We start from the raw sequence: 26,852 nt of genomic DNA, 5'->3' as shown, positions 1-26,852 counted from the left end.
TTTCTTGTCCTTTCTCATTTTTTTTAAGTGTTCCAGGAACACTGTTAAGTACATTCTCTGTTTATGGATACAGATTTTAGTAGATATTACTCAGATTATCATGACATAGTACTTTGTCTTGCCTTATCAGTCCATCAGTCAGGGCTCCAGGATTAGTTTGGAAGAGACTAGAAACCAAGGAGGCTGTGTTAGGATTCTTTGGGCCAGCAGCCCTGCCTTAGCGCTTGTCATCAGCTGGGACTGAGAACATAAGCACAGGATGAAGGGGAGTCTTTCTACAAGCTCTGGAGTTTCAGTTTGTACCACTGCTACCCCCATCATCCACTGTTCAGCTGGAAATAAATGGGTGAGACAGGTTAAAAGGACAAGGAGAAAGGTACTATACATTCAATTTGCTAGGTATTTGTTGAGTACCTACCACAAACCCATTGATGATGACGGTGATGATAAGAGCTCCATTCTAGCTGCTTGCTGGTTCCTTCACGCCCTTGCCCCTGAACTTCAAGGGAGACAATGACAGCAACTTCATAGGACCTGTTTTACTTACCCTGTGTAAAAATTGATAGGCAGTAGAGAGGTTGGTTCTTGGAGTAACTGCACCCTCGTTCAGAAATAGCACACAAATTACAAGTTGCATGTGGCTACTACCAGGGGCTGGAAGTTAGCTGATTGCATCTTTTTCTGAGGCCCTCAACATTCAAGGTAGAATGAGGCAAAGTAAAATTCGCAGAATTTCAGAGCTGGAAGGAATCTTTTGAAGGGAAGTAACAGATGTAGCTGATTAATCAGGAATGTTTTCCAATTCAATGAAATCTGTATTTTTTCTATGCCTTGTAACATAAGCCATATATGCACACATGGTTTAACCATTATGTGATGTTACAGATTTTTTTTTGAAGGTCATTCTTTTTGACATGTTTTAGCACATACCTGACCTAAATGAGTGTATCCCCATGTTCACACTATCAAAAACCATTTCTAAGAGTCCTTTACCACCAGCTGTTTCTTTGTCATAGGAAAGAATTCTCAAAGCACATACTTATTTATCCCTTGTTGAATGACTACCATCTGTCAAGCCCATTATATGGATCTTTGGATCCTCACAGTCCTGTGCCAATAGGACAGAAGTCCTAGAAGGACTTAAACTAAGACAATGGGACAAAACTAAGAGTTGACCTTAGTCTTGTCTGCCTCAACAGTTGTCTTTTGAATAAGATGAACCATAGAATGAAGTAATATCAGTAAAGAAAAATACCCATATTCAAATTGGAGCTAACAAACCTGGATTATTATGCAAACTCACTGAGCCTCAGCTTCCTCATTTTAAAATAAGGATAATAATATGGGGCGCCTGGCTCAGTCGGTTAAGCGTCCGACTTCAGCCAGGTCATGATCTCGCGGTCCGGGAGTTCGAGCTCCGCGTCAGGCTCTGGGCTGATGGCTCAGAGCCTGGAACCTGCTTCCAATTCTGTGTCTCCCTCTCTCTCTGCCCCTCCCCCATTCATGCTCTGTCTCTCTCTGTCTTAAAAATAAATAAATGTTAAAAAAAAAAATTAAAATAAGGATAATAGCAGTTACCCCATAAGATTATTGTGATAACATTTGTAAAGGCCTTAGCACATGTTCTGGTCATCTATTGCTGTGTAACAAACTTCTCCCAAACTTTATACTTAAAGCAACCACAAGTCATTCAGTTTGCTCACAAGTCAGTAACTTGGGCAGAGCTCAGTACAATTGGTTCATCCTGCTCCTTGCATCCACGAAGCTGTAGGATATACTCACAAAAAAAGCTCACCTATATGACTGACAAGTCTGCTGGCTGTTGGCTGGGAGCTCAGCCAGGAGACTTGAATCCTGTCCACGTGGGCCTCTCCATGGGGCTGCTTGTGTTGCCTTAAATATGGAAACTGGGATCCAAGGATGAGTGTCCCAAGGCACCTGCAGAAGCTACAAGGCTTCTTATGACCTAGTCTCAGAAGGCCCAGGATGTCACTTCTGCTGTCTCCTATTGGCCAAACAAATCACTGAAGCCAAACCAGATCCAATAGAGAGAGTGCTAGACCCCACTCTCAATAGTGGACACAGCAAAGAATTTGTGGCATTTGCAATCTACCACAGGACCTGACACATAAACACTAACTTGCCAGTGAATATTTTAAGAATAACAGTGTTACAGTCCCAGGAATAAGCTCATTTGCCAAAAGGATCAAATCAACTCAGCTCTCCTATCATATGTCAAGTACATCAATTGTCCACATATTGATTACAACTACAAAGGTAAGAGGCGTCAGGGTGGCTCGGTCAATTAAGCAACTGACTTGATTTTGGCTCAGGTTGTGATCTCACATATCATGAGATCAAGCCCCACTTTGGGCTCTGTGCTGACAGCACAGAGCCTGCTTGAGATTCTCTCTCTCTCTCTCTCTCTCTCTCTCTCTCTCTCTCGCCTTCTGAAATCTTTATTTTTAAATTTATTAGAGGTGAATGGTGGGTAATCTTTCTCTGACTTATTTTGCTTAGCATAATACACTCTAGTTCCATCCATGTTGTTTCAAATGGCAAGATTTCATTCTTTTTGATTGCCGAATATTCCATTACACACACACACACACACACGCACACACACCCCACATCTTTATCCATTCATCAGTCAATGGACATTTGGACTTTTCCCACACTTTGGCTGTTGTCAATAGCACTATTATAAACATTGGGGTACATGTGCCCCTTTGAATCAGCACCCCTATATCCTTTGATTGAAAACCTAGTAGTACAATTGCTAGGTCATAGGGTAGTTTTATTTTTTGAAGAACTTCCCCTCCGTTTTCCAGAGTGGCTGCACCAGTTTGCATTTCCAACACCAGTGCAAAAGGAGGAGCCTCATTTTAAAGGTTTGGGGAAAGGAAGAGAAAAAGTCTCATATCTCTGAGCAACGGCACAAGCCTTGGTTGGCTTGGCTACCTCGACTTCTGCTTGCATGATGCACCGGTCATAGGCTTCTCCATTACCCACAGAGTAATACCTTCCTAACTTGTCGACTGGTTCCTAAATTGGAAATAACAGTGGATTGGAGGATTAAATGAAATAATATATATAAGCAAGTTAGGAGAGGTTAAATGTAGTGTAGTGCTCAATAAGCATAGTTATGGTTGATGGTCAGGTTATCAATAAACTTCTGGCCCTGTTCTCTGCCAAAAGTAACTATCTAAGATTTCATTTGAACAAAAGGTTTTCGGGATTAATAAATTTGGAAACCAGTGCTAGAACATTGTAGGACCAAGTCACCCTATGCTAACCTAGGGCACATACGGTTTATTTAGGATACTGAAATAAATATATTCGCAAAGAATTTACTAAGAGTGACTTCAAGTGAAGTTACTGAGATGTCAACTAGGGTAGATCTTCCCATGTGCTGAAAGAAGGCTCAAGCCCTAAGAAGCTTAACGTTTTCCTAAAAGTGACATGGAAGCTTTACTAGGGACAAATAGAGTGAGCTGGAAAAGCATGGGCTTTGGAGTCTGACACATCACAGTCTGAATCCTGACTCTGCTGCTAAAGAGTTTTAGAACTGAATACATCATCTGATCTCAGCCAGCCGTGCTGTCTCATCTGGAACATGGGATAATACCTACCCTTAAGAGTTACTACTGTAAGGATTAAACAAAAGAAAAAAAAAAAAAGACTATGCAGAAGACTTTCCCAGAGCATAAGAGGTTGAAAATACATTTTAGTTGTCAATATTACATATTCATTTTCCAAATTAATACCTTTGTTTTGTTCTCCCCTCCACCATGTGTTACGTGTTCTGTATATTAGTAGAGCTTCTCAAAAGAGCAGATTTACAACAGCCACGGTCCTATTTTCTTGATTACAGGGCCACTTATGTCTGCATCTCAATGAAAAGTGGTATCTTGGCAGAGACCTCTATTTTACTTTACAAAGGCCAAAGTGAAGAATTTCCACAGGGCCCTGAACAGGAAAGATGTTGCTACATGCTATGGACTTAGTAACATGCATTGAGCTAATATAAATAGTATAAATAACAGGCTTTCAGGGAAATTATTTGTATCCAGAAACTATGGTAATAAGCAACATATAAATAATATTCTAAAACTTTTTTCACTTTCACTACAATAGGATCATGTATATTTCCCTTATCTGCTGAGCCCTGCTTTTAAAGAACATAGAAATTTCTGAGGCGCCCGAGTGGCTCAGTCAGTTAAGTGTCCCAACTCTTGGTATCAGCTCAGGTCATGATCTCATGGTTTTGTGGGTTTGAGCCCCATATTGGGCTCTGCACTGGCCCCACAGAGCCTGCTTGGGATTCTCTGTCTCCCTCTCTCTCTACCCCTCTCCCACTCTCACTGTCTCTCTCTCTCAAAATAAAGAAATAAAAAAAAAAAAGAACGTTGAAATTTCTTTTGGCTTTTAGATTTAGTTTTTCCAAGTCTGACTTAAATACAGACTTCGTATTGGTTATTATGCATCGTATGAGTGTTAACATCATTGTGCTCCTATTGGTTTCCTTTGGCTGGATTTGCATTATTACTGTTTTTTTATGGAGATTTCACCATACAATATAATTTCCATTCCTCTAGCTCATGAGTTGCCATTAGAATTGTTTGCCAAGTGTGCAAAGTGATTCTTTGTAACCATTTTCTTGAATGGAGTGAGTGAAAATAAGCATCCATGTGTTGAGTACTTCCTGAGCACCAACGGTCGTACTAGATGCCTTATGTACATCATTTCTAATCCTCAGAACATGTCTGGGTGGTAGATAGTGTCCTCTGAAGCAGCAGTATCAGGAGCAGCATTAAGTGCCTTTGTCATTGATGTGGGAAGGAGTGTAATTCTTGGAACATGAACTAATTCTTTACTACATGTTCACACAGAGAATAATGGAGAAATTTTACTTTATATTTAAGATTTTATTACAGTCACATAGTGAGCATTTCTGTTTTCTTTGGAACCATATTTGCTTTATTAAAAAATAACAAAAAGATTAGGGGTTCCTGGGTGACTCAGTTGGTTAAGCATCCGACTCTTGGTTTCAGCTCAGGTCATGATGTCATGGTTTGTGAGTCTGAGCCCTGCATCAGGCTCCACGCTGACAGCGCAGAGCTTGCTTAGGATTCTCTCTCTCTCTCCCTGTCTCTCTGCATCCCCCCACCTCAAAATAAATAAATAAACTTTTTAAAAAATAACAAAAATTTAAAAACAACCACTTCACAATCTAGGATGGCTATTGTCAAGCAGAGAGGGAACTGCAAGCATTCGCAAGGATATAGAAAAACGACCTTCCATACATCACTGGCAGTAATACAAAATGGTGCAGTCACTTTGGAAAGCAGTTTCTCAGTACTTTAAAAGTTAACTATAAAGTTACCATCTGACCCTGAAATCTCACTCTTAGGTACATACCCAAAGAAATGAAAACATATGTCCACATAAAAACTCGTATGTGAATTATTATAGTAGCATTATTCATAATAACCCAAAAGTAGAAACAACCAAATGTACATCATTTGATAAATGGATGAAAGCATGATATATCCAGAAAATGAAATACTATTTGGCAATAAGAAGGAATGGAGTGGAAAACATCCTACAACATGAAGGAACTTGAAACCATCATGCCAAGTGAAAGAAGTCAGTAAGAAAAGACCACCAATTAATTGTATGATCCTATTTATATGAAATGCCCTGAAATCTGTAGAGACAAAAAGTAGATTATTGGTTACGTAGGACTAGGGAATGGGGAGATGGGAGGGTTAGGATTGGCGACTTCTAATGGGTACAAGTTTCTTTTCGGGTTGATAAAAAACATTCTGAAGTTAGATTAGGTGAATGTTTTTAAAACATTGTAAATATATTAAAAAACCATTGAATTGAACAATGTGGTGAACTTTGTGATGTATAATTTATCTCCATAAAGCAATTAACAATTAGAGAACAAAAACACAAACAATATTCCCTTTCTCCTTTTGCTTTTAGAATTAGGTCTATGCTATTCCTGTACAAATATTCTTGCTTATTATTCTGCAAGATAAAAGTAATTGTTTTATCAAATTAAAGACAGAAAATACTGTCTTCATCTATTCAGCCGTATAATATAGTGGTTGTCGGTTCCATTGGCCTTGAAATCTGATCAACTAACTGTGTGACTCTGGCAGTTAACCTCTCTGAACCATAGTTTTTACATCTGTAAAATGGAAGTAATGCTTTCTACCTCATGGAGTTCCTGTCAAGATGAGATAACATTTATAAGAACCTCAGCCCAGTACCTATTGGATTCAAGCTCAGCAATTAATTATTCCATAAATATTTATGGAGGGACTATATTTGCTCACTCTATATGCTCTTTAAATCATAATGTGAAGACTTTATTTAATATGAAGCATATATTTTGTAAATCTAGAAAATCATAATTTTATAATATGAAATTATACTTGTACATTAACATGTCCACAAAAAGATTCATTAGTCCTATTCCAGGGAACAAGGAAACTATTTATTTTCCTTTCCAACTTTAAAGAGAGGATAATAACTACATATAAATACAGATATAAGGTTACCAGGAGTGGCTTATCTATTATTCACAAAAGTTTCTGAACCAAAGAACAGTTGGTCTTTTCGAGATGCCATCTAGTGGTTTATTCTAGCATTACAGTCATTTATTTTGGAACGCAATTAGTCGAATACTTGTTTTTAGTAACACTCCAATGAACTTCTTTGAAGGCAAATGTGTGAATGGGAAAGTAAATAAGGCTGAAGCTCAGTTTGGAGCTCCAAAGAAGTCTAAAAGAAACTTTTAACTGTGATCTAATTAATGTGGACCCAACGCTGAACATTTCCTCCATGTGCTGTACTGTGATACTGACAAAGTGAACATGAAGTTAGCTCTTTTTATGTGCCATCGATAGGTTTTTGATTACACAGGTAAATAACATCACATATTAGTGGCCATAAATACACAGTTACATAGTAGATGGGTAGTTAGGTATTATCCTTGACCTACAACATTTTCACTGTGTTTGTCATGTCTAGTACTAAGTACCGCTTAACGGCAAAGGAGTAATTTTTTCCCAAGAAGAATTTAAGATGCACAACGTTTTTAATGAAGTAGGAAGATATACAACTCCACTACCTTATGTGAGAGAAGTAAGAGCATAAAATGAGATGGCATGGCCAGTGCAGAGGTCGAAAGTCTCTGCTTCAGAGGGCGTGGGTGTCGATGAGAGCAGTGCATGTAAGAGGGCCCGCACCCAGACTGTTGTGTCTGTATTTCATGTTCTTGCCTGTACACTGATTCCTCCCACGCCTGGGGCATCAGAATCTCAACACTGTCATGTCTGCATAACTTTATACAGTGTTGGGAGGGCTCCAGCAGAGCACCTGCTATCCCTGCCTCAGCCCCAGCTGGGGTCTGGACTAAATTCCAGCAAGGTCTGCCTTAAATCCCTTTTGCTTTGTATCTTGACAGCATCAAAGGGGAAGGGAGTGGGGTTGCTTTAGATGTACAGCACAGGAAGAACACTTCTAAGTTGAAGATGACTTTTAGAACCAAAGTAGGTAAACTCTGCAGATACTTTACACCTCACTTTGTATCCAAGTCGAAAGTCAACAAAATTCAAAGGACAGAAAGAAGATAGTGGTTGCCAGGGGCCAGAGGTGGGGGCAGAGCAGATTGACTGTAAAGAGGCACAAGGAAACTTTTGGGGCTGATGGAAATACTCTCCATTTTGATTGCGATGGTAGTTGCCTGCAAAAGATTGCATGTCTTTGTCAAAATTCATAGCACTATATACTTAAACAAGATGAATTTTACTCTATGTATTTTACTGTTTTTATTTTTTAAACTTTTAAATATAAAATACAGTATTCAAACCCTCTTTTGGTCTATGCAACAAAAATCCAAGTGGTATTTTTTTTAATGATTTGCTCTTGCTTAGAATGGCCAAGAAATTTAGCCAAGAATCCATAGGTGATAGGTGATAAGCCAGAACTCATATGCAGATCAGCCATTTATTTACTCATTTATTTATTTTTTATACCCTTTGTAACCCAGGGTACACTTTCACTATTTCCTTACGTATTATCATATTGCTGCAATAAGTTTTGCTAACAAAGATTAAAATAACTCGGAAACCGTGGCACATTCTGAGTGAGTTAAAGGAGCAGGAGGGTTTCTGGAGGCACTAGCTAGTGAAGCTGGCAGATGGGCAGAAGAAACCTCTGAGCCCAGCCTGGTGTTCCCAGCCCTTCACTTGAGAAGGCAGTGTCTTTTTGTTCAGGGGAATGATGATAGGCACTATCTTAGGCTGAATTAGGGGCCCCAAAGATACCCGGATATCTTCCTAGGCCCGGGAATTTGTGGATGTTGCCTTATAGGGCAAAAGGGACTCTGTAGATATGAAATTGAGGGGTTTGAAATGGGGGAAGTTATCCTGGGTTACCTAGCTGGGCCCTGACTGTAATCACCGTGTCCTTATAAGAGGGAGGCTGCGGAAGGCAATTGCAATCATGGACCAAGACTGGAGTGCTGAGGCCACAGCCAAAGAATGCTGGCACCCACCAAAAGCTGGAAGAGGCTAGGAAGCAAATTCTCCCTCGGAGACCCCAGAAGGAAACAACACTGCCAAGAGCTTGACTATAGTCCAGGGAAACGGATTTTGGAGTTCTGGCTCCATGACCAAGAGAAAACAAAGTTGTGTTCTTTCAAGCTGTCACCTTTGTGGTGCTTTGTTTGAGCAGCCAGAGGAAATGCAGAAGGACTGTCCTACATTTCCAAGATGTGCCTGAACTTCCAGCTCAGCATCAGAATAGTTTAACAAACAAACCAGAAGCAGAACAAAAATTATGTTAATACCAGACTGTATAGGAGACAAGAACGTTTGCAAAGTATTTTTCCTCGAGTTTCTTGGAATCACACCAGAACATGTCTGAAAGTTTTCCCCCAAGGCAGATCGGTGTTGCCTGCTTTATAAATTGTTTTAACCACTCATGTCCTTGGTGACCTGAGCAAGAACACAGAATCACTCCACAATACAGTCATCACAATCTAGGCGACTGTGCAGCATCTTTGAAACAGCTCATCACGGGTGCTATAGGTCAGAAGTCACTGTTAGGGAGGCAGGATTTCATTCCTGGGTCATCATGTATCCATTTACATCACCTGAGGCCCCAGTGCAGCCAGGATCTGAACCTGGCTTTGGAATCCGGAGTCACATAATGGGCAAATCACAGGTTCCAGAATGGCTTACTGCCAACATTTACTGCTATGCGGCCTTGGGCAAATCATTTGACCTCAAAAAGGGAAAAACAGTACTTAGTTCAGAGAGTTGTGAGAGTGAAGTAAACTAAGACACGTAAAGTGTTTGGCCAAGTCCTGACTTGACGTGAGTGCTGGATAAATCTTCGCTACCTTGGATCCCAGGGTGGGACAGGGAGCCGGGGCTTCCTACAGACCCCAGCAGGGGCACGGTTTCTGGAGACACCCACTTCTCTCTTATTCTCTTGTTCCTCAGTTTGCCCGCACACCTCATCATTCCTTCTCTCTGCCCATAAACAGTGGCTTGAAACCCTCTCAGGGCCACAGGGGCCCTGGCCCTGGCAGGAGCCGACCAGTTTAGGAGAATAGGGAAAGCAAACTCCTGGACTCTGGGCTTGCTGAGGACTTAAATACCCCTGGGTCTGATGGATTTGTTTTCCCAAAAACTCAAACCACTCAGTGAAGGAAGTCACCATTTTCTCCTCTACCTTGCTGCCCTTTGAAATCATCAGTCAGGGCTGATTTCTGTGGTTAAGCATCGATCTTTGTAATCTTCTGGGTGACAGTGAGTCCTCCACTCTTTGTTCTGTGAGTCAACCAACCCGACTCTTCCCCCAGCAAGAAAAAGGCAAAATGACAGTCTTCCTTCCCACCAGTATCGCGTCTCTCTCTCCCAAATCCTTGTTACTGCCCAGTGAGGCCCTGAGTAGACCTCTGGGTAAGGAGGAGGCTGAACAGGACAAAGTGAAGAGAGGAGGGACTGTTCTGAGGACAAGCTTCCTCCAAGGAGCACTTTTGCCCAGGCTCATCCCACCTGGTGAATCAGGGAGAGCTCTTTCTGTGAACTAACACTTCTCCTTGAACTTCCCCACTCTGTCTCGTGTTGCTGTTGGTGAATCTCCATGAGCCACTTCCTCCTGCTTCAGCGACATTCTACAAAGCCCTTTTTCTGATAAAAGTTTGAGTTAATTAAACATGGGAAGTTGGTTTGATGTAAAGTATCTAAAATAGGGGCACCTGGGTGGCTCAGTCGGTTAAGCGTCCGACTCTTGATTTCGACTCAGGTCATAATCTCACTGTACGTGAGCTCAACCCCCGCATCTGACTTCAGATCCTCTGTCTTTGTCTCTCTCTGCCCATCCCCCATGAGTGCTCTCTCTCTCTCTCTCTCTCTCTCTCTCTCTCTTCTCTCTCTCTTGCTCAAAAATTAATAAACATGGCGGCGGGGAAGACTCTGTGGGGCGCCTGGGTGGCTCAGTCAGTTGAGCATCAGACTCTTGATTTCAAATCATGTCATGATCTCAGGGTTGTGGGATCGACCGACCCTATGTTGGCCTCCATGCTGAGCATGGAACCTGCTTAAGATTCTCTCTCTCTCTCTGTGTTTCTCTATCCCTCTGCCTCTTTCCCCCACTCGTGATCAAGCTCTCTCTCTAAAATAAAATTAAAAGGGAAAAAAGAGGGAAAAAGACTCTACTAAAAAAAATAAAATAAAGTATCTAAAATAAAGAAACCTTTGAAATCATTCACCTGGACAGTTTCAGAAAGGATGTCGCAACCACCCTGGCATCCCGTCTTATTTTCCTACGGTGGTGTGTTATTTGGATAGCTTACAGGAGTTTCATTACATTTGTAATTATTCCTTTCACCTTTACACAGCAGCCTTTTCACAATAATTGCATAACCTTCTTGGATTTCTTGTTTCTGGCTTGATGGCCAAATCAGGAATCTGAAATTACTGAGGCTTTCTAATTTTTTAATCACTTAGACGTATGTGTAATCTGAGAGATGAGGAAATTTGCAACGATACCGTTCATTCCACTATTGAAAACACCATCCCTGAGGTCACATGTGACCGCCTTGTCTTTAAACTCAAAAGATATCTTCCCAGTCTCTGTCAGTTGACTGCTGAAAGTGACAGAAGACCCGAAGTCAACCAGCTGCCACAGAGTGGAAAGTCTAGAGGAGGGGGGGACTTGAGGCACAGGCGGTTCCGGAAGCTCCAACCATGTCGTGAGAAACCAGTCTCTCTCCATCTCTCCTGCACGTCCTCTGTGTTGGCTCTGTTCACAGGACTGTTTCCCTGTGTTGTCTACACGGCTCCCAGAAGCCTCTTGTTTATAACCTTCCAGGTTCAAGTCCAGCAGGCAGGAATAAGGTCCCCATCTGCTCCATCTAACAAAAGTCTTGGAATCTGCTCTCACTGGGCACAGTCAGGTGGCCTGGGACACGTGCCCATCCCATCACTGTGAGGACTCCTTCTGGGTGAAGGATTTCCCACAGAGAAACTCCAGGGCCTGTTAGCAGAATAAGGACAAGAACAGGTGCTGGAACAGCAGATGTCTACCACACTCTCCGACCCTTCTACAGCATTCAGCTCTGCTGTCCTTCTTGAATTCTGTATTGCTGTCTTCCCTCACACGTTGCTTTCCCATACCCCTTCTGACTACCCTTCTTCTGTCTCTGCTTCCTCCTCCTCCCCCGTAAGGTGCAGGGCTGGTCCAAGGTTGTCTAGCTCTATCAGACTCAACTTTGCCATCCTTCCTCTGTGCCTTTACATACTCTGTTCCCATGGCCTACCATGCCATTCCTTTCCCCACCCCTCATCTCTTTATGTCTGTGTCCTCTATATCCTGGTTCAAATACCTCTCTGTGAATCTTCTAGATCCAATTGTCTTCAAGACAGAAGTCGACTCTCCCTTTCCCCCAAACTCTTATCTTTATCCTCTCTCAAAGGTAGAATTTTCTGTTTTATATATTTTGTCATCTATTGAAATATCGAATGTGTGTCACCATTGGCTGGCTCCTTGAGGACAAGATGATATTTATCTTTATCCCTTACCCCCACCCCCCACCCCCGCACCCACCCAATCCCCTCCATGGTCAGTCCTTACAAAGCCAGTATTTGTTCATTAGGTTTCTATGGTATTTCCCATTTTATTAAGGTGCATTCACATCCATCACCATATCCGCTTCTCAAAGAAGTCTGGAAGGGTGGAGGGGGAGAACAAATATCTCAGTTTTATGTATGAGAAAACTGAGGACCCAAGAGGGTGAAAGACTTAACAGAAGACCTCTAAACCACTGTTGTGAAAAATCGGACTAAAAACCCGGATCTTTAGAGTTACATTACTTGCTATTTTCCAAGAAAAACTTGCTGGTACCTATTGCATCCTTAAAATCTGGAGAATCGTTGATACCAAACCGCTTTAGTTTCAAAGAGATTAAATATTTCACTCCGAACTTTCACTCCGTGTCTGCCAATTACTGGGGTTGTGTGATGATTTGCTCCTCATAGAAAATATTTTTAAAAGGAAATCCAGATCAAGTATCAAGTGGTTCCTTCTGGCGTGGGTATTTTCATTGTTGATGCTGCGGGTGATGTGTGTGTGTGTGTGTGTGTGTGTGTGTGTGTGTGTGTGAGAGAGAGAGAGAGAGAGAGAGAGAGAGACTGCGTGTGTCTATGTGTCTTGGGACAGGCACGTTCGTCTTTAAGGGGCAGAATAAGGTGGATTTCTTTCCCCAAAGTGCCTTTTCTTACAAGGGAAAACAAACGCTTAAAACTCCAAGACTCTCCCTCCCAGTGCCCCGGACCCCTAGACTCGGGACGACGGCACAGTCGGGGTGGTGACCGAGCGCGGCCGGCCTGCCCCAGCCTGCCAGCGCCAGCCTCGCCCTCCCGGGGTGGAGCCCGCCCCCGCGGCCAGCAGATAAACGGGCTGGCGGGTACACCCGGGGCTGCGCGCTCCCCTGGGGTCCCGGAGCCAAGGCCGTCGGCCGCCCTCGGGGACCGCGAAGGAGGCCACCCCGCACGCGCGGTCGGCAGCCCTTGCCCCCCTCGCCATGGCGGCGCCGTCGCGGCTCCTGATCCGCGGGGGGCGCGTGGTCAACGACGACCTGTCGCAGGTGGCCGACGTGCTGGTGGAGGACGGCGTGGTGCGAGCGCTCGGCCTCGACCTGCTGCCGCCCGGGGGCGCGCCCGCCGGCCTGCGGGTCCTCGACGCCGCCGGCAAGCTGGTCCTGCCCGGCGGCATCGACACGCACACGCACATGCAGTTCCCCTTCATGGGCGCGCGGTCCGTGGACGACTTCCACCAGGGCACCAAGGTATCCGCGCCGCCGCGCCCTGCACCCCGGGTGCCCCGCCGAGCCCGCGGGCCTCCCCCAGCTGCCCCGGAGCCCCCGGGCCGCCGCCTGCGCCGCGCCGAGGGGCCCGCGGGGCCGGAGCGAGCCTTGCAGCCGCTACCGAGCGGCCGTAGGGCCGGGGTGGACGGTCCCTTGCGAGCGCCCTTCTACCAGGCGCCCCTTCCCGCTGGCTTCCCCCCAGCTTAGGCCAAGCCACACGCCCGCTACTCCTCGCTTTGGGTAATTTGACACGCTTAAGTCAGCCTATCCTCTCGCCCTCAGTTCTCTGCACCCTATACTGCCCAACTACCCCCTCCCTGCCCTGCGCCCTCCCCATTGTCGCTGCTGTCCTATGGAAGTCCGCAAGTGTTCCATACTATCTCTAGAATCTGTTTACCCGGCACCCCCAGCCATTTCTCCCCATCTTCCACCCCCAGCCAAAACCAAATGAAAAATCCGTTCCCCTAGTAGATACTGCCTGACTCCAAGTAGGCAGCGTATGCTGGGTAGTGGATGACAAGTCTGGGCAGGCTGGTAGCCCACTGGGTCCACAATCTTTGCCTCCACCCTCCAGTAGAAAAGACATAGCCCTGCCAAGAATTTATTTATTTATTTATTTTTAATGTTTATTTATGTATTTTGAGAAAGCAGGGAAAGGGCAGAGAGAAGGAGAGAGAGAGAGAATCCCAAGCAGGCTGTGAACTGTCAGCACAGAGCCGGACGTGGGGGGCTTGAACTGAGGAACTGTGAGATCATGACTCAAGCTAAAATCCGGAGTCAGACATTGACCCGACTGAGGCCCGCAGGTGCCCCCTGACAAGAATTTAGAAGAGAAATATTCCAGGAATGGTCTCCCCAGCACTCACACGGGTGCCCAGGCAACCTGGCCCCATTTCTTCTTAATCAGCTGGCCCAGGAGATACAGAATATGGACCTCTTTCTTGATGCTTGAGCACCTGGGGCTTGGCTGATGGTGCAGGAGGATCAGATCATCAAACCAAGGTGGGAGAGGGTTGGGTTTCTCTAGACACAAAGGCCTAGAGGCTCTGCTCAATGAAAAGAACCTTGAACGTTTCTCCAAAGCTCCTGAAAATAAGATCTGGAGACAAACTGGGCTGCCTTACAGCTACATAAAGTTACAACCCCACTCAGCACTTTGGTTAAAGCTAAGCCCATGCCCTCCTTGAGGCTTGCATTTTGGGGTGAAGGTATTGATATCCTTAAGGCCTAAACTCTTGTGTGTGAAACAAATCAGGCTATTCGTCAAGATATTAATTGTACAGGTTTGAGCCGTAGTTCGTTTACCTTACTAACTTCTTTCCAATAGTTTTATTCTCCTCACACACACACTGTCCACATTTCTCAATCATCTATGATTGACCACAGTGTTTAATAGAAAAAAAGAACAATTTGATCCAGAGAGAAAGGTCTGGGAAGGCTGTTCACATCGATGTTTGGAAAGCTTACTCCTAGTTACTGATTATTAACCTTTATCATCAGGGCAGTGGTCAAAGTGTTTTGTGGGACATATCATTTCTGTTGGGGAAAAGTGAACATTCATTTTGCCCTTTACTTTAAAACTAAACTTTCCTAAACTTATTTTTTACATTTTAAGTGAATTTTTCATATATAAAAGCAATACATGATTGTACAAAATTGGAAAAAAAGTATTAGGAAAGTAGAAAGAAAAATAGTACCCATAATCTCTAAGTCCACTGACAACTCCTGTGTCCGTATATTGCTTTTGTGCTTTCTAATATGCTTTATTTTACATAATTGAGGTGGTATTATGCATGTGTATATGGGCCTGTGTGCATACCTGCCCATAATTTGCAACCTGTTGTTTTTGGTTACAGTACATACTCTTTCTGTTACCACAGGCTCATCATTAACAAAGTGCTTTGCTAAAGGCAGGACATTCATTGACACCCCCATTTGCCAGGTGCAGAGCCGCTCTTTCTGGCCCTCTGCCAGGACCACTAGTGTCATTTCCCCACATCATCTCCCTTTTTCTCAGCAAGGTTCTAGAATGAGAAGCAGCCAGGATGCGGGGTTGGAATGCTGTGGGGGAGAAACATTCCTTCGCTTTCTCAAGATCATCCGTGTATGCCCCAAGGCCCTGGAAGGTGGTTCTTAGTCTTCTGTCTGTCGTTCTTTGGCCATTCAGGGATTCCTAGCATGGAGAGATGTGCAATTCTATTGTGAGAAGGAAGGTCTTTGAAGCATATCACAATATTATAGTCATCAACATCTGAAAGAACTTATCCACCAGCTGATTCTCTAGGCATCTCTGTATTTAAACGTTGTCAAGCTATTAAACAGACACATGTTCTTCATGAGCTTAGGATCTTAATTAAACCGAAAACAATATGGTCAGAGATGTTAAGGTCAAAGATTTAGTAAAGGCTAAATTCATGTTGAACACGAAAACAGTCCTCACAAAGACACTAAGTTACAGAAGTCTACTTCAAAATCAGTTGGATCCTAGGAGATCACCTCTCCTGCCCCCCAAAACAGAGGAGACTCCAGATGGGTAAACACAGATACACAGGAGCATTAAAGCATTGGCCTGAGTTCTGGAAGGACAACATTATTGACTCACTTTGCCCTCTTTTATAGAGTCTTTCATAATTCCCAAGGCAGTGTTGGTGGAGTTTCTGGTTTGGGGAAATAGGGGCAAAGAAATCTTTTGTAGATGTTGATTGGGCTGTATATTAATCTTGAAAAAATCTTATTAATACCATTACATAACGTTTATGTTATCAAGCACCTACTATGTGCTGGCACTGTGCTAAGTTGTCCACCATCTTCCAACAATCTCAGGGGCCGTTCTTTCATTTTGCAGCTGAGGAAACTGAAATTTAAGTCACTTGCCTAAGGCCACACACCAGTCAGTGACCAAGTGGCTCTTCAGATTCCTTACTGCCTGCCATTGCTAGAGCTCTTACCTACCTACTAGGCTCACTTCCTTTCTGAAACTGTTGGGAAAACGTGTGATGTTTAGGTTTGTCCATGTGGCAGGTGTTGGGATGAAAATGCTGGGTACGTCACATGCCGATGTGAGATGGCTTTTCTCAAAAACAAAGCAGGGTCATCCTTAAGAAATACAGTAGCTCTTCACTCTCCCAAAGCTGGAGGCAGTTAAGGTTATCAAAATAAATACACATTTCAGGAGTTCGGTTTGTGAGGCATTTGTACTTGAATTTATGGCCGCATCATTTCTAAGGGTAAGAAATGGGTACCTTGCATACAGAAAACTATAAAGTAGAAATGATATATTATGCTTTCATGAGATGGGCCCCAAATGTTAAGACCAATAGCTTTTTACTTTCTGCATGCACCAGGCAGATCATTTATAATATCTAACACATAGAAGGGATACTGTTCATGGTATTCTATTTATTGGTCACCAGATTGTGATGAGGCCCAATTTAAAAAATGAAATATAGGTCAACCAAAGGTTACATATTTTGTAAGTCTAATTTATGGCATAGGTTGGGTTCCAAGCCTAGAATTGATTTACTTAATTACAGGTAAAAGCTTTCTATCTGTTGTAACTAATGGAAATAATTTTCTGCTTTAAAGAAATCATATTTCATTTTGTTGAAATATACTTAGATGTACAGTGGTTTTCCAATATTCAATATCCATGAGGAAAAACAATGGGATTTTTTAAATGCAAATGGATATTGTGAGTTAGGTAAAGTTGAAGGAATTACGACTTTGCTTTTACTATATCCTGTGATAAGAGAGTAAATTATGAAAGCCTGGCCAGTTTCCAGATAGATAGATAGATAGATAGATATAGATATTCAGACATATGCAGCTTGGAGTGGGTGGGCTCACATTAAAAATCTGGCAGCATCAGTAGCCGATAGAAGGATCTTTTTTTTTTTTTTTTAATTGGGAAAACACACAGAACACTTTTTTCTTTTTCTTTTGTAGGACAAAAGTCTTCAAAACTGTCGAGAAAGGAAATTACGCTTTGCTCTGGGACTTTTTGGTAAATTGCCATCAAGATGATTGCTTATAATAAGGCAGTGGAAGGTGTATGATTAAGCGTGCGTGTGTGGTGTATTTATAGAATTTCTTTATGTTGTAGAACTGCACTTCAGAAAACTTGGTCGCAGGTCAGATCCCTTTCTCTGTTGCTTGTGGGAGCTCCAGGCTGGGCTTTGGAAGCTGTGTGGGCTGACGGTGTGACCTTGGGCAAGTCACTTCTTCTCTCAGAGTTGTTAACATTTCCTTATCTATATAATGATGCCTTGGTTGGAAGAACAACCTCAATTAAAAAAAAAAGTGAAAGTAATGAAAACAATATATATTATTCATTATCCAGCCCTCAGGAAAATGCTGGAGCGTTATAGTTGCTCAATATATATTGCTTGAATAACTGCCTTTTTTAAAAAAAAGGAACATACAGTTGAACGTAAAGAAAAATATTTAAATCACCTATAATGTTTAACATCTTGCTTCCCGTATTTTCACGGTTTTCTCTTTGGGGCGCACATTTTTCCTTCTACTAAATTTTGCATGCTCTCTGGAGACAGCCTCATTCATTACACATTTCCCCCAGAACCTTAACTGCTGTTGGAGGATGTGATTTCCGGGGCCCTGTTGTCCTCGCCAAGGCCAAGCCTCACAGCTTTCTCTCTGTGTTCTTGTCTCTGTGCATCAGGTTGCTATTTCCGCCTGTCTGAGGATATCACAACCTCGATGTCCCACAAGCACTTTGCACTCAGCATGTTCCAAACCAATTCATCCTTCCTTCAACTACGCTACCCGTTTTTCATCCTGTTTCATAAACTGTTAAAAGCTCCCTTCCTGTCTTCTCAGTGGTTGACATTTTGGTGGTTTCTAGGTTCTTGGGGTTTTGTTTTTTGTTTTTTTGTTTTTTGTTTTTTTGCTTGTGTAACAATGTTGGGACATAAATTATCATACGGATTCTTGATAATTGACTTAGAAATCACCCTTCAGAGTGAAATGACTGGACCAAAGAGTCTTAGATTGATCTTAAAGGAGTTTAATACATATACCCAGATCAGTTCATGCTCCCATGAGCAACGTGTTACAATTCTCATTTCACTGAATCCTGGTTAATTGTAACTACTGCCTTAAACAAAAAAATCAATGCCAATTTAATAGGAAAAACAGAACTTCTTAATGTTTTCAAACGAGCTTTTTTTTCATTGCTGGTGAAGCTGAGCTTTGAATGCTCTTCCTGTGCTAATAGCTTGCATGCTCCAGCTCTAAGAGTTTATAATTCTGTGATTTTCTCGAGTAGCTCTTTACTGATTACAAAGTTAATCTGTGCACTAATCAGAGGAAGAAAAAAAATCTCAAAGATTAATTAGAAACCGCTTGATGTTAAATAGGGCCCCATTAAGGGTGTTGTGTGTTAGGAATTCTTTCGCTGAACTTGACAGAATCTAGGACTTGCCTTCTTACAGTTTTCATACTTGAGTTCTCCCTGCTTTTCAGTTCCACTGCATGTTTCCTCCTCATTTGCCTGAGGGTTTTTAATGTCCAACAGAAGTAGTGTGTAAATCAAGGTTTCCATGATGCTACTGTCAGGAAGGAAAAAGTTTTCCTGTATCCTCTTATGTTTAGTAACTGGGACATGCAAATTAACTGACAAAAGACACATTAACAAGAGAAAAGACAGATCTTTAAAATTCAGGTATATGCAAGTTCACAGAAAAATGTGACCCAAGAGGTGGTTAGAATTTGGGGTTTATATACCACCTTAACAGGGAAGAGGAAAGGAGAGGGCATGTATGGGAACATAAATGACTTCTTAATAAGAGGAGGAGTAGAGAGGACATTGATGGGGAAACAAATGATTTTTAGGAAAAACAGATGGGCTCTTAAGAAAATCGGTGGCAAATATGATGGTTTGTGACAAGGTCTATTGAGGTGTGGTGCAAGTTTCTAGTCTCAGGTGTTAAGAGTCAATCTTCCCTGGTGGTGAAACTTCCTAGAAGGGGATTTATTACAGTTGAGTTTTGGGAGGCTTTGCTTTTAGGCAGATAAGGGTATTTGCACACACACAGACACACACTCTCACACACCTATTCTTAAATACCTTCAGCTCAAAATGATTTTTATGCCACAGGGGCATACTCTGGACCCTGGCACCACAATTTAAAATGGAATGATCCTAAACTAAGGATTTTTCAAGTTGATGATTAGATTTTATTATTTCAGCCAACAATATTTCTTGGAAACCCACAAAGTGACTGGCACTGTGGTTGGGGTAGAGATGAAAACCATGCTCTCTGTTCCCAATGGCAGACAGACTAGAGGCATATGGGGCTCTAATGTATGTTGGCCTTCATAATAAATTATATACAGTAGACTTTGAGCTTGTGGGCTTAACTTTGATGATTGTGACTATTTTTGAGTGAATGCTTAAGGTCTGGCATTTTCCCTTTCGCCAGGTCACCAGTCCTAATGGCTTGCTGCATCACAAACTATGTTTCTGAGCAAGTTATTTAGCAGATAAGAGAGCAGCTGCCCAGAGTCTACTGCTCGCTTCCACTTTGTGCTTCTCCTGTCATAGGTCAAGTAACAAATTGAGGGAGGACACTTCAGTTCTTCAATTATGTTTCATTGCAAGTACTAGAGAAATTGATATGGTGATACTCATGAATTCCTGAATCCTGAGGATCTGTTCACACATAAAAACAAAGACCTTAAAAGTTAAAGTACAACAAAGTGTCATCTTTTTTATAAAACAAGAAATCACTTGGGGTGTCTGGGTGGCACATTTGGTTAAGCATCCAGCTCTTGATCTCAGCTTAGGTCATGACCTCATGGTGCAGTCGTGAAATCAAGCTGTACATCAGGTTCTGCACTGATGGTGCAGAGCCTACTTGGGATTCTCTCTCTCTCTCCCTCTCTCTGTCCCTCCCCTGCCCTTGTGTACTCTCTCTCGAAAGAATGAAAGAGAGAGGGGGAGAAAGAAAAAAGAAAGAAAGAAACAAAAAAGAAAGAAAGAAAGAAAGAAAGAAAGAAAGAAAGAAAGAAAGAAAGAAGGAAGAAGTCATTTGAGGCCAATATAGATTCTAATCTGTTAATTAACACTGATTAGGTGATGAGCTTTGGAGAAAACTGAGCATTCAGCTTTCATATGCGCTCAGTCTACATTCCACATTAACATGTTCATAGAAGGATCCAGAAAGCTCCATGGCCAGGGCTAGCAATATTTTTAAGAAATGAAATGTCACATTAACATGCAAATTACACTGCTTTCTCATTTTGCTATTGGAAAAGTGAATCATCATAATTACTCCATCTCATAGCTACTGGAGGAAATTCATTGATCCCTCCCTTCCTTTCTCCTGTTAAAGAATAGAAATTCAGCTGAGTAAATTTGAAGATCTAATTGGCTTTATTAAGCGATTCATGAATCAGGCAGCATCCCATCTGTCAGGTAGAAAGAAGCTCCAAGTAGTTTACAAAATAGAAGGTTTTTATAGGAAGGAGAGTGGAGAGGGAAATTATTTAGCAAAAGAAAAGAAAGGATTGGTTCCTGAAAGGTCACTCTCTCTTAGGGGGAAGGGCAGGGGGTCTTATCCTGAAGATTACCTGATCTTACTTTGGGGGATGGAGAGGGTCCAGATGACAGATTACTTCATTGGTGCCAACCAGGAAATTCCTGACTACATTTCTGAGGCAGAGCTGAGACTTCGGTAAGGTTAGGTATGAAACTCTGGTTTGGTGACTTGGCCTAGCTAGCATAAGTGACTCCCTCTTGGGCCTGTGCTTTTCTTTTTAACATTCCCTTAAACATTTAAAGAATATTTGTGTACCAGGCACTGTAACAGGCACAGAACATACAGAGATGAAACTACATCCATCCAGTCAAGATCTCTGAGGGATGGGATAAATTTCCCTAGATGATGCTGGTGTGTACCCAGGATTAAGAGTCACTGGACCAAGTAGAGGAGGGGCTGGGGAGGAAAGAGCAGGAGTGACATCTCTCTCTGAGGTAGAACGGAGCTCAGAGCTCGCCAAGGAGAGGGAGGAACAGTGTCATTGAAATGGGTCAAATGGGTTGGAAGGGAGGTGACTCAATAGCAAACAGAGAAGTCAGCTAAAGTTTCAGCCTTATGGGATGTGTAATAATTGTGTTTTCTCCATCGTAAGAGCAAAAGGGAAATCAATATAAGATCAGAAGTGGTGAGCATGGCTAGGGACAAGGTGACAGTGAAGAGGCTACTGCTCTAGTCCAGTCAGAGGATGTAGATGGCACTGGGCAGTGGAGGTATAGACGCAAGAAGTAAGGAGATTCACGGGCGATGTAGGAGGCAGCCTGGGGAAGAGCTGGGCTTGCCAATGGGTTGGCTCTGGCAATGTTGAGAAGAAGAGAGAAAAATGTCAAGGGTGACTCTTCAGTCTGGCTTGCACAATTGGATGGACGATGGTGTGGCTAATATTTCGGACTTGGGGAGACGAGGAGCCGGGCACGGAGCGGCAGTGCAGAGGACATCTTTACAAAGCCAAATGGGCTTCTGGAATCGGAACATAAATTGGGATCCTGAAATTTGTTTTCATACGTCTTGGTGACTATAGGAAAGCTGAGAATTCAGCCCCCTTCCCTAAGGCTCAAATTGCCCTCTTCCATCTCCTTCTGCTTTACTTGGGTTGATTAAGCAGGTCCTATGATTGATTTTCATAAGACAAACTCATTGGTTCCAGGATGAGCTTAGAAATGAAAATTCGGTGACACCATCAAAAGGAAGACGATGCTTGGGATGCCTTCAATAGTGATATACAACCTAATACATTCTTAAATAGAATCTTGTGTTATATAATATTGTGACCCCGCTGTTGGAGTTTATCTCAATTTATGTTCTATCACATTTGCACCTGATACAGCACATGCTCTCCTCCTCCCCCCCACCCCGAAGAAGTCTTTAGATAAATTGGAAGGTTTTCAAGGGAGAACAGCCAAAGTAATTAGGAGCTGAAAGAATTGATTTATGAGCCAAGATTAGATAAGGTAAATACATTTTGTTTGGCTCTCTGACAAATAAAAGTGGCGTGAAGTCTATCAGCAGCAAAAACGAAGGAGACAGTTGAGGTTCACACAGAAATATGAGAGAAATTTTCATCCTCTATGGGTTCTCCCTCCCCTTCCTAAACTCTCTCCATTCCTCAAATGTTAGGTAAAGCCTGAACATCTGTGACGTGAACCTATAAGCCTCCGATGATAAAAGCAGTTAAACAGACGCTGTGGCTACCTGAGGTGGGCTGGGAATGTGATGTTCTGACCGGTCGGTTTGTTGAATCAAGGAGATTATTCCAGGGGCAATAGGTCTGTGAAGGGGAAGCAGGAGCAGTGTGGAGCCCTTCCTTGTAGACCTTCTAGGGACGCATTACTTCCACAGTGATTGTCACAGTGACGAACATCTAGTGAGCTAAATAAAGTTCTGTTGCATTTGTGGATTTCCAATTCACAGTTTGACAGTAGTTGTTTTGTTTCGTAAGTCTTTTGGTTTCTTAAGTGTTTGATTCGTTTTATCAACCTGTGCCTCTCTCCAAGTAATGATTCACTGATGACCAGAGCAACTGGCTGGAAATCGGATCGCACTCTACGGAAGAGTGGCTCAGGTGAACCAGCTGGCGTAGGGCTGAGGCCCAGAGCAGGCTGAGTGTCAGACTTACCCCTCAGAGTCCTGTGCCCTTCCGTGTTGCCTTGGAGAATCATACGACGTCTCTGAGCCCCCATATCCTCAACTGTGAAGTAAGAAAAACAACTCCAACCTGTTCCAGACTGTAGAAAGTCTTAATTAAACGAGCTAATGTGTATAATAAGATGCTTAACCCAGGCCTGGGCATTCACAAGCCCTTCTTTGAACAGGCAAATAGTGGGGTGCCTGGGTGGCTCAGTGGGTTGAGCCTTAGACTCTTGATTGCAGCTCAGGTCATGACCCCAGGGTTGTGGGATTGAGCCCCGTGGCGGATTCCTTGCTTAGTGTGGAGCCTGTTTAAGATTCTCTCCCTTTCTCTCTCTGCCCCCTCCCCTGCTCTTTCTCTCTCTCTCCAAAAAAATAAATAAATAAAAATGAAGAGGCAAATACCTCCTAGGAGGAGCACATCTCCTTTACCTCGACTTGGGATTGTACATCCTCAGTTCTGGCACACACACGACTCCCCAGATCCAGTAGAACAAGGAAGGGCCATTTCAGGTCTCGAAATAATATTCAAGGATTTGAGATAACTTTGGGCAGTGAAAGGAGCATGGGTAACCAGACAGACCAGGGAGATCAGGAGATGAGGGGGAAAAAGAGGCTCGGTCGGTTGAGGGTCTGACTTGGCTCAGGTCATGACTTCACGGTTCATGAGTTCGAGCCTCGTATCGGGCTGGCTGCTGTCAGCACATTTTAGATCCTCTGCCCCCTCTCTCTTTCTGCCCCTCCCTCACTTGCGCTCTCTCTCTCAAAAATAAATAAAACATTATTTTTTTTAAAAAAGAGGTTCAGAGGAGGCTGGGGTGCAGACAGTGGCTGGCGCCTGTTTGCCAGGACCCAGGGTGGCAGCAGGATCCCAGTGGCCAGTGGCTCATGCCCCCCGATGGTTTGGTAACAGGTAGATTTTGTTGTCCATACATCTTCCCACACCCTTTCCCATTCACTAGGGTTTCTCGAAATTTGTTCCCATTTTGGGGGGAGGACAGGGAGAAAGAGAGTGGAGGAGAAACAGAACCAGAAGCAACAAAGAAGAGGTAAAGGGTGGTTCTCGGTTCCCTTTCCTGCTCCCGGGTAATGAGGGAGGTTGGGCAGGTGTGAAGAATCCCGATTGGGGAGCTTTCAAATTGTAACCCCAGGAATTTTGGTCTGCTGTTGTTTTAGTAGATGGTCCTTTGACCACCACATCTACAGTCTGGCAAGAAGACCATCTACAGTCTCCATGTAATTACCTAGCATGTGCATGTATTTTTATCATCTGTCCATGAAGTCTTGTTTTCTTCTTATAAAGCTTGTGCTTTGTATAGAAAAGTTAGCAAATATTAAAAATAAAATTTAACTAGAGGCAAATTAAAGCAACCTGCAATTATGCACACCCAGAAACAGCCACTGTAAATGGGTGTCTGGGCATGGTACTGTTGCTTTTGTGCTAAGTGTTGGAATGTTCCGGAACATGTATTATGATTTAGATTATCCTGTGTCACTTCTCTCTCCTGGGGTCATTTCGGCCAACCTCAGGACCCCTCTGGCATCCTCTCCAAGGTGACTGCCCCAACTCTCCCCTGCCTTCAGCGTCAGGTCTGTGTTTCCTTCTGTGTGCAAATACACAAAGTCCACATGTGCCCAAGCACCTCACACTCAGGATATTGCACACCACACTCGCCAGAGCTGTCTTCCTCCGGTGTCCCCTCATCTGCCACCATCAGCCATCCCTGTCAGAATCAGCTCACGGACTCCCGTCACCCCTGCTGACGGTGCAGCCTTCCTCTTGTCAGAACCAACGCTTTGCTCTAACCCTAGTCCAGGTCTTAATTCTGCCCCTTACCAGTTTCTGCTGAGGGGCTGGCTCTTCCTCACGGGCCCTTCTTCAGAGCATCCCCCATGCTGTTGGCTGTTCCTCAGAGCACAGGCCCTGGCACCTGATGACCTGACTCCAGTCCAGCCTCTGTCAAGTTATTTGGTAGTGCTGTGTTGGGTTCCCTCCACCCTAAACAGGGGCTGATAATATTCCCTGCTGCAGATCTGGTGAGAGGATTACAAAAGTTAGAACATCCAGAACATCAGTAGTTCCTGGCACATTAGAAGTACACACTGCCAGTTAGATATTATTAGCCAGCTGGCAACTTCACGTGTGTGTCCTAACGCTAATTTAAATCCATGCCTCCTCTGGCCTCTGTTCATCCTTCCCTCTTCTGAATTCCCAGTAGTCTTTCCCCGGGACCTCTTCCAAGGAGCTTAGCAATTTTTACCTCCCCTTAGCAATTTCTAGACTACCATTTATTGTAGAAATATACTTGCTACCTGGTATTACAAACTGAGTATTTTATCATAATTATTTATTCTTATTTCCATTGCCCGCTGCAGTCTATAAACACCGAATGGGAGAACCTCTGTCTGATTATTTGTGGGCCCTCCCACCCCTCTCATTCCATAGCTTACATGTAGTAAACTTTTTTTTTTTTGGTAATAATTTCACTAAGACATAATTCATATATGATACAATTCAGCCATTTAAGGTGTACATTTAAGGTCAGTGATTTCTAGTATATTCCTGGAATTGTGCAACCATCACCACAACCAATGTTAGAGCATTTTTATCAGCCCAAAAAGAAGCCCCGTGCCCGTGAGCTGGCACCTCGACTCAACCCCTCCAGCCCAAGGCAACCACTGTTCTCCTTACTGTCTCTAAGCATTTGCCTCTCCTGGATATTGCGTACAAGTGGAATCATATACTACGTGATCTGTGACTGGCTTCTCTCACCGAGCGTAACGTTTGCAAGGTTCATCCACATCGCAGCATGTGTCAGTGCTTCCTCTTTATGGCCGAATAATATTCCACAGCGTTCACATGCTGCATTCTGCTGTCGATCCATCCGTTATGGACACGTGGGTTGGTTCCGGTTTGGGGCTATTATAAATATAGCTGCTCTGAATATTTGTGTACAGGGGTTTGTGTGGACATGTTTTTATTTCCCTCGCATAGATGCCTAGGATTAGAATTACTGGCTCACATGGTAACTCTATGTTTAACTTTCTGAAAAAGTGTCACACTGCTTTCCAAGGTGGCTACCCCGTTTATTTTATTTCCACCAGCATCATATCTAGTTTGCCTACATCCTGAAGGTGGAAGGCTTTTAATATGGAAAGAATGGAAAGGATAGTTCTTTAAGCTTGATTTTGTAGTTCAGTAGGCACTAAAAAAAGTACTTTTCTTCTAACACTTGAATTAACAGCATTTCTGTTAGAAAGATGCCCTTCATCCTCAAGGGATAACCGCATCGCACTGGGAAGACACGTTAGGAAGGAAGACGGCAAGAAGATTAATCTGCATTCAAATAAAAATACAGCGCTTGAGGATTTTTTTCCTAGTATTGTCATTACACCAATAGTGATTTCTTAAGAAATGCAAATGTGTATTGTTTGCCAAGAATAAGGCACTGTTATCTAAAGGTGGAGACAAAGTATAGGCTCCTGTACAAAAAGTGAGATTTTTCAGAGCAAAAAGAATTGGAGTGGGGCCAAGTGACTTAGGAAAAAACAATCTATTGAAGTAAGATGAGAGCCAGCAAACCAGGGGGGACACATGGAGTCTGGGCGGCTTTGCAGGGAGGCTGATGGGGGTGCCATTGGAGGGACCTGGGAGAGGGGCTCTTGGCCTCTCAGGTGCCGCAGATGACAGGTGCTGAATCTAACCTTTATGCCCTGAAGTCCGTCAGCCTCCTTGGTCAGTGCCTTTACTGCACCACCATACTTCCTGGCTA

General features: G+C 43.2%; 1 protein-coding gene across 1 annotated transcript in view; it reads left to right on the top strand.

Moving 5' to 3' along the window:
- Positions 1–13,114: 13,114 nt before the first annotated feature.
- DPYS (dihydropyrimidinase) overlaps positions 13,115–26,852 on the top strand; it is an 80,375-nt gene continuing 66,637 nt past the window's right edge. Inside the window, exon 1 of the mRNA XM_047842493.1 lies at positions 13,115–13,378. Within this exon, the coding sequence (XP_047698449.1) occupies positions 13,115–13,378 (264 nt within the window). The remainder of the gene's footprint in view (positions 13,379–26,852) is intronic.

The sequence above is a fragment of the Prionailurus viverrinus genome, chromosome F2, assembly GCF_022837055.1.
Source record: "Prionailurus viverrinus isolate Anna chromosome F2, UM_Priviv_1.0, whole genome shotgun sequence".
NCBI classification, from domain to species: domain Eukaryota; kingdom Metazoa; phylum Chordata; class Mammalia; order Carnivora; family Felidae; genus Prionailurus; species Prionailurus viverrinus.
Note: the sequence above shows the minus strand (reverse complement) of the source record. Positions and strands in the feature narration are given on the sequence as shown.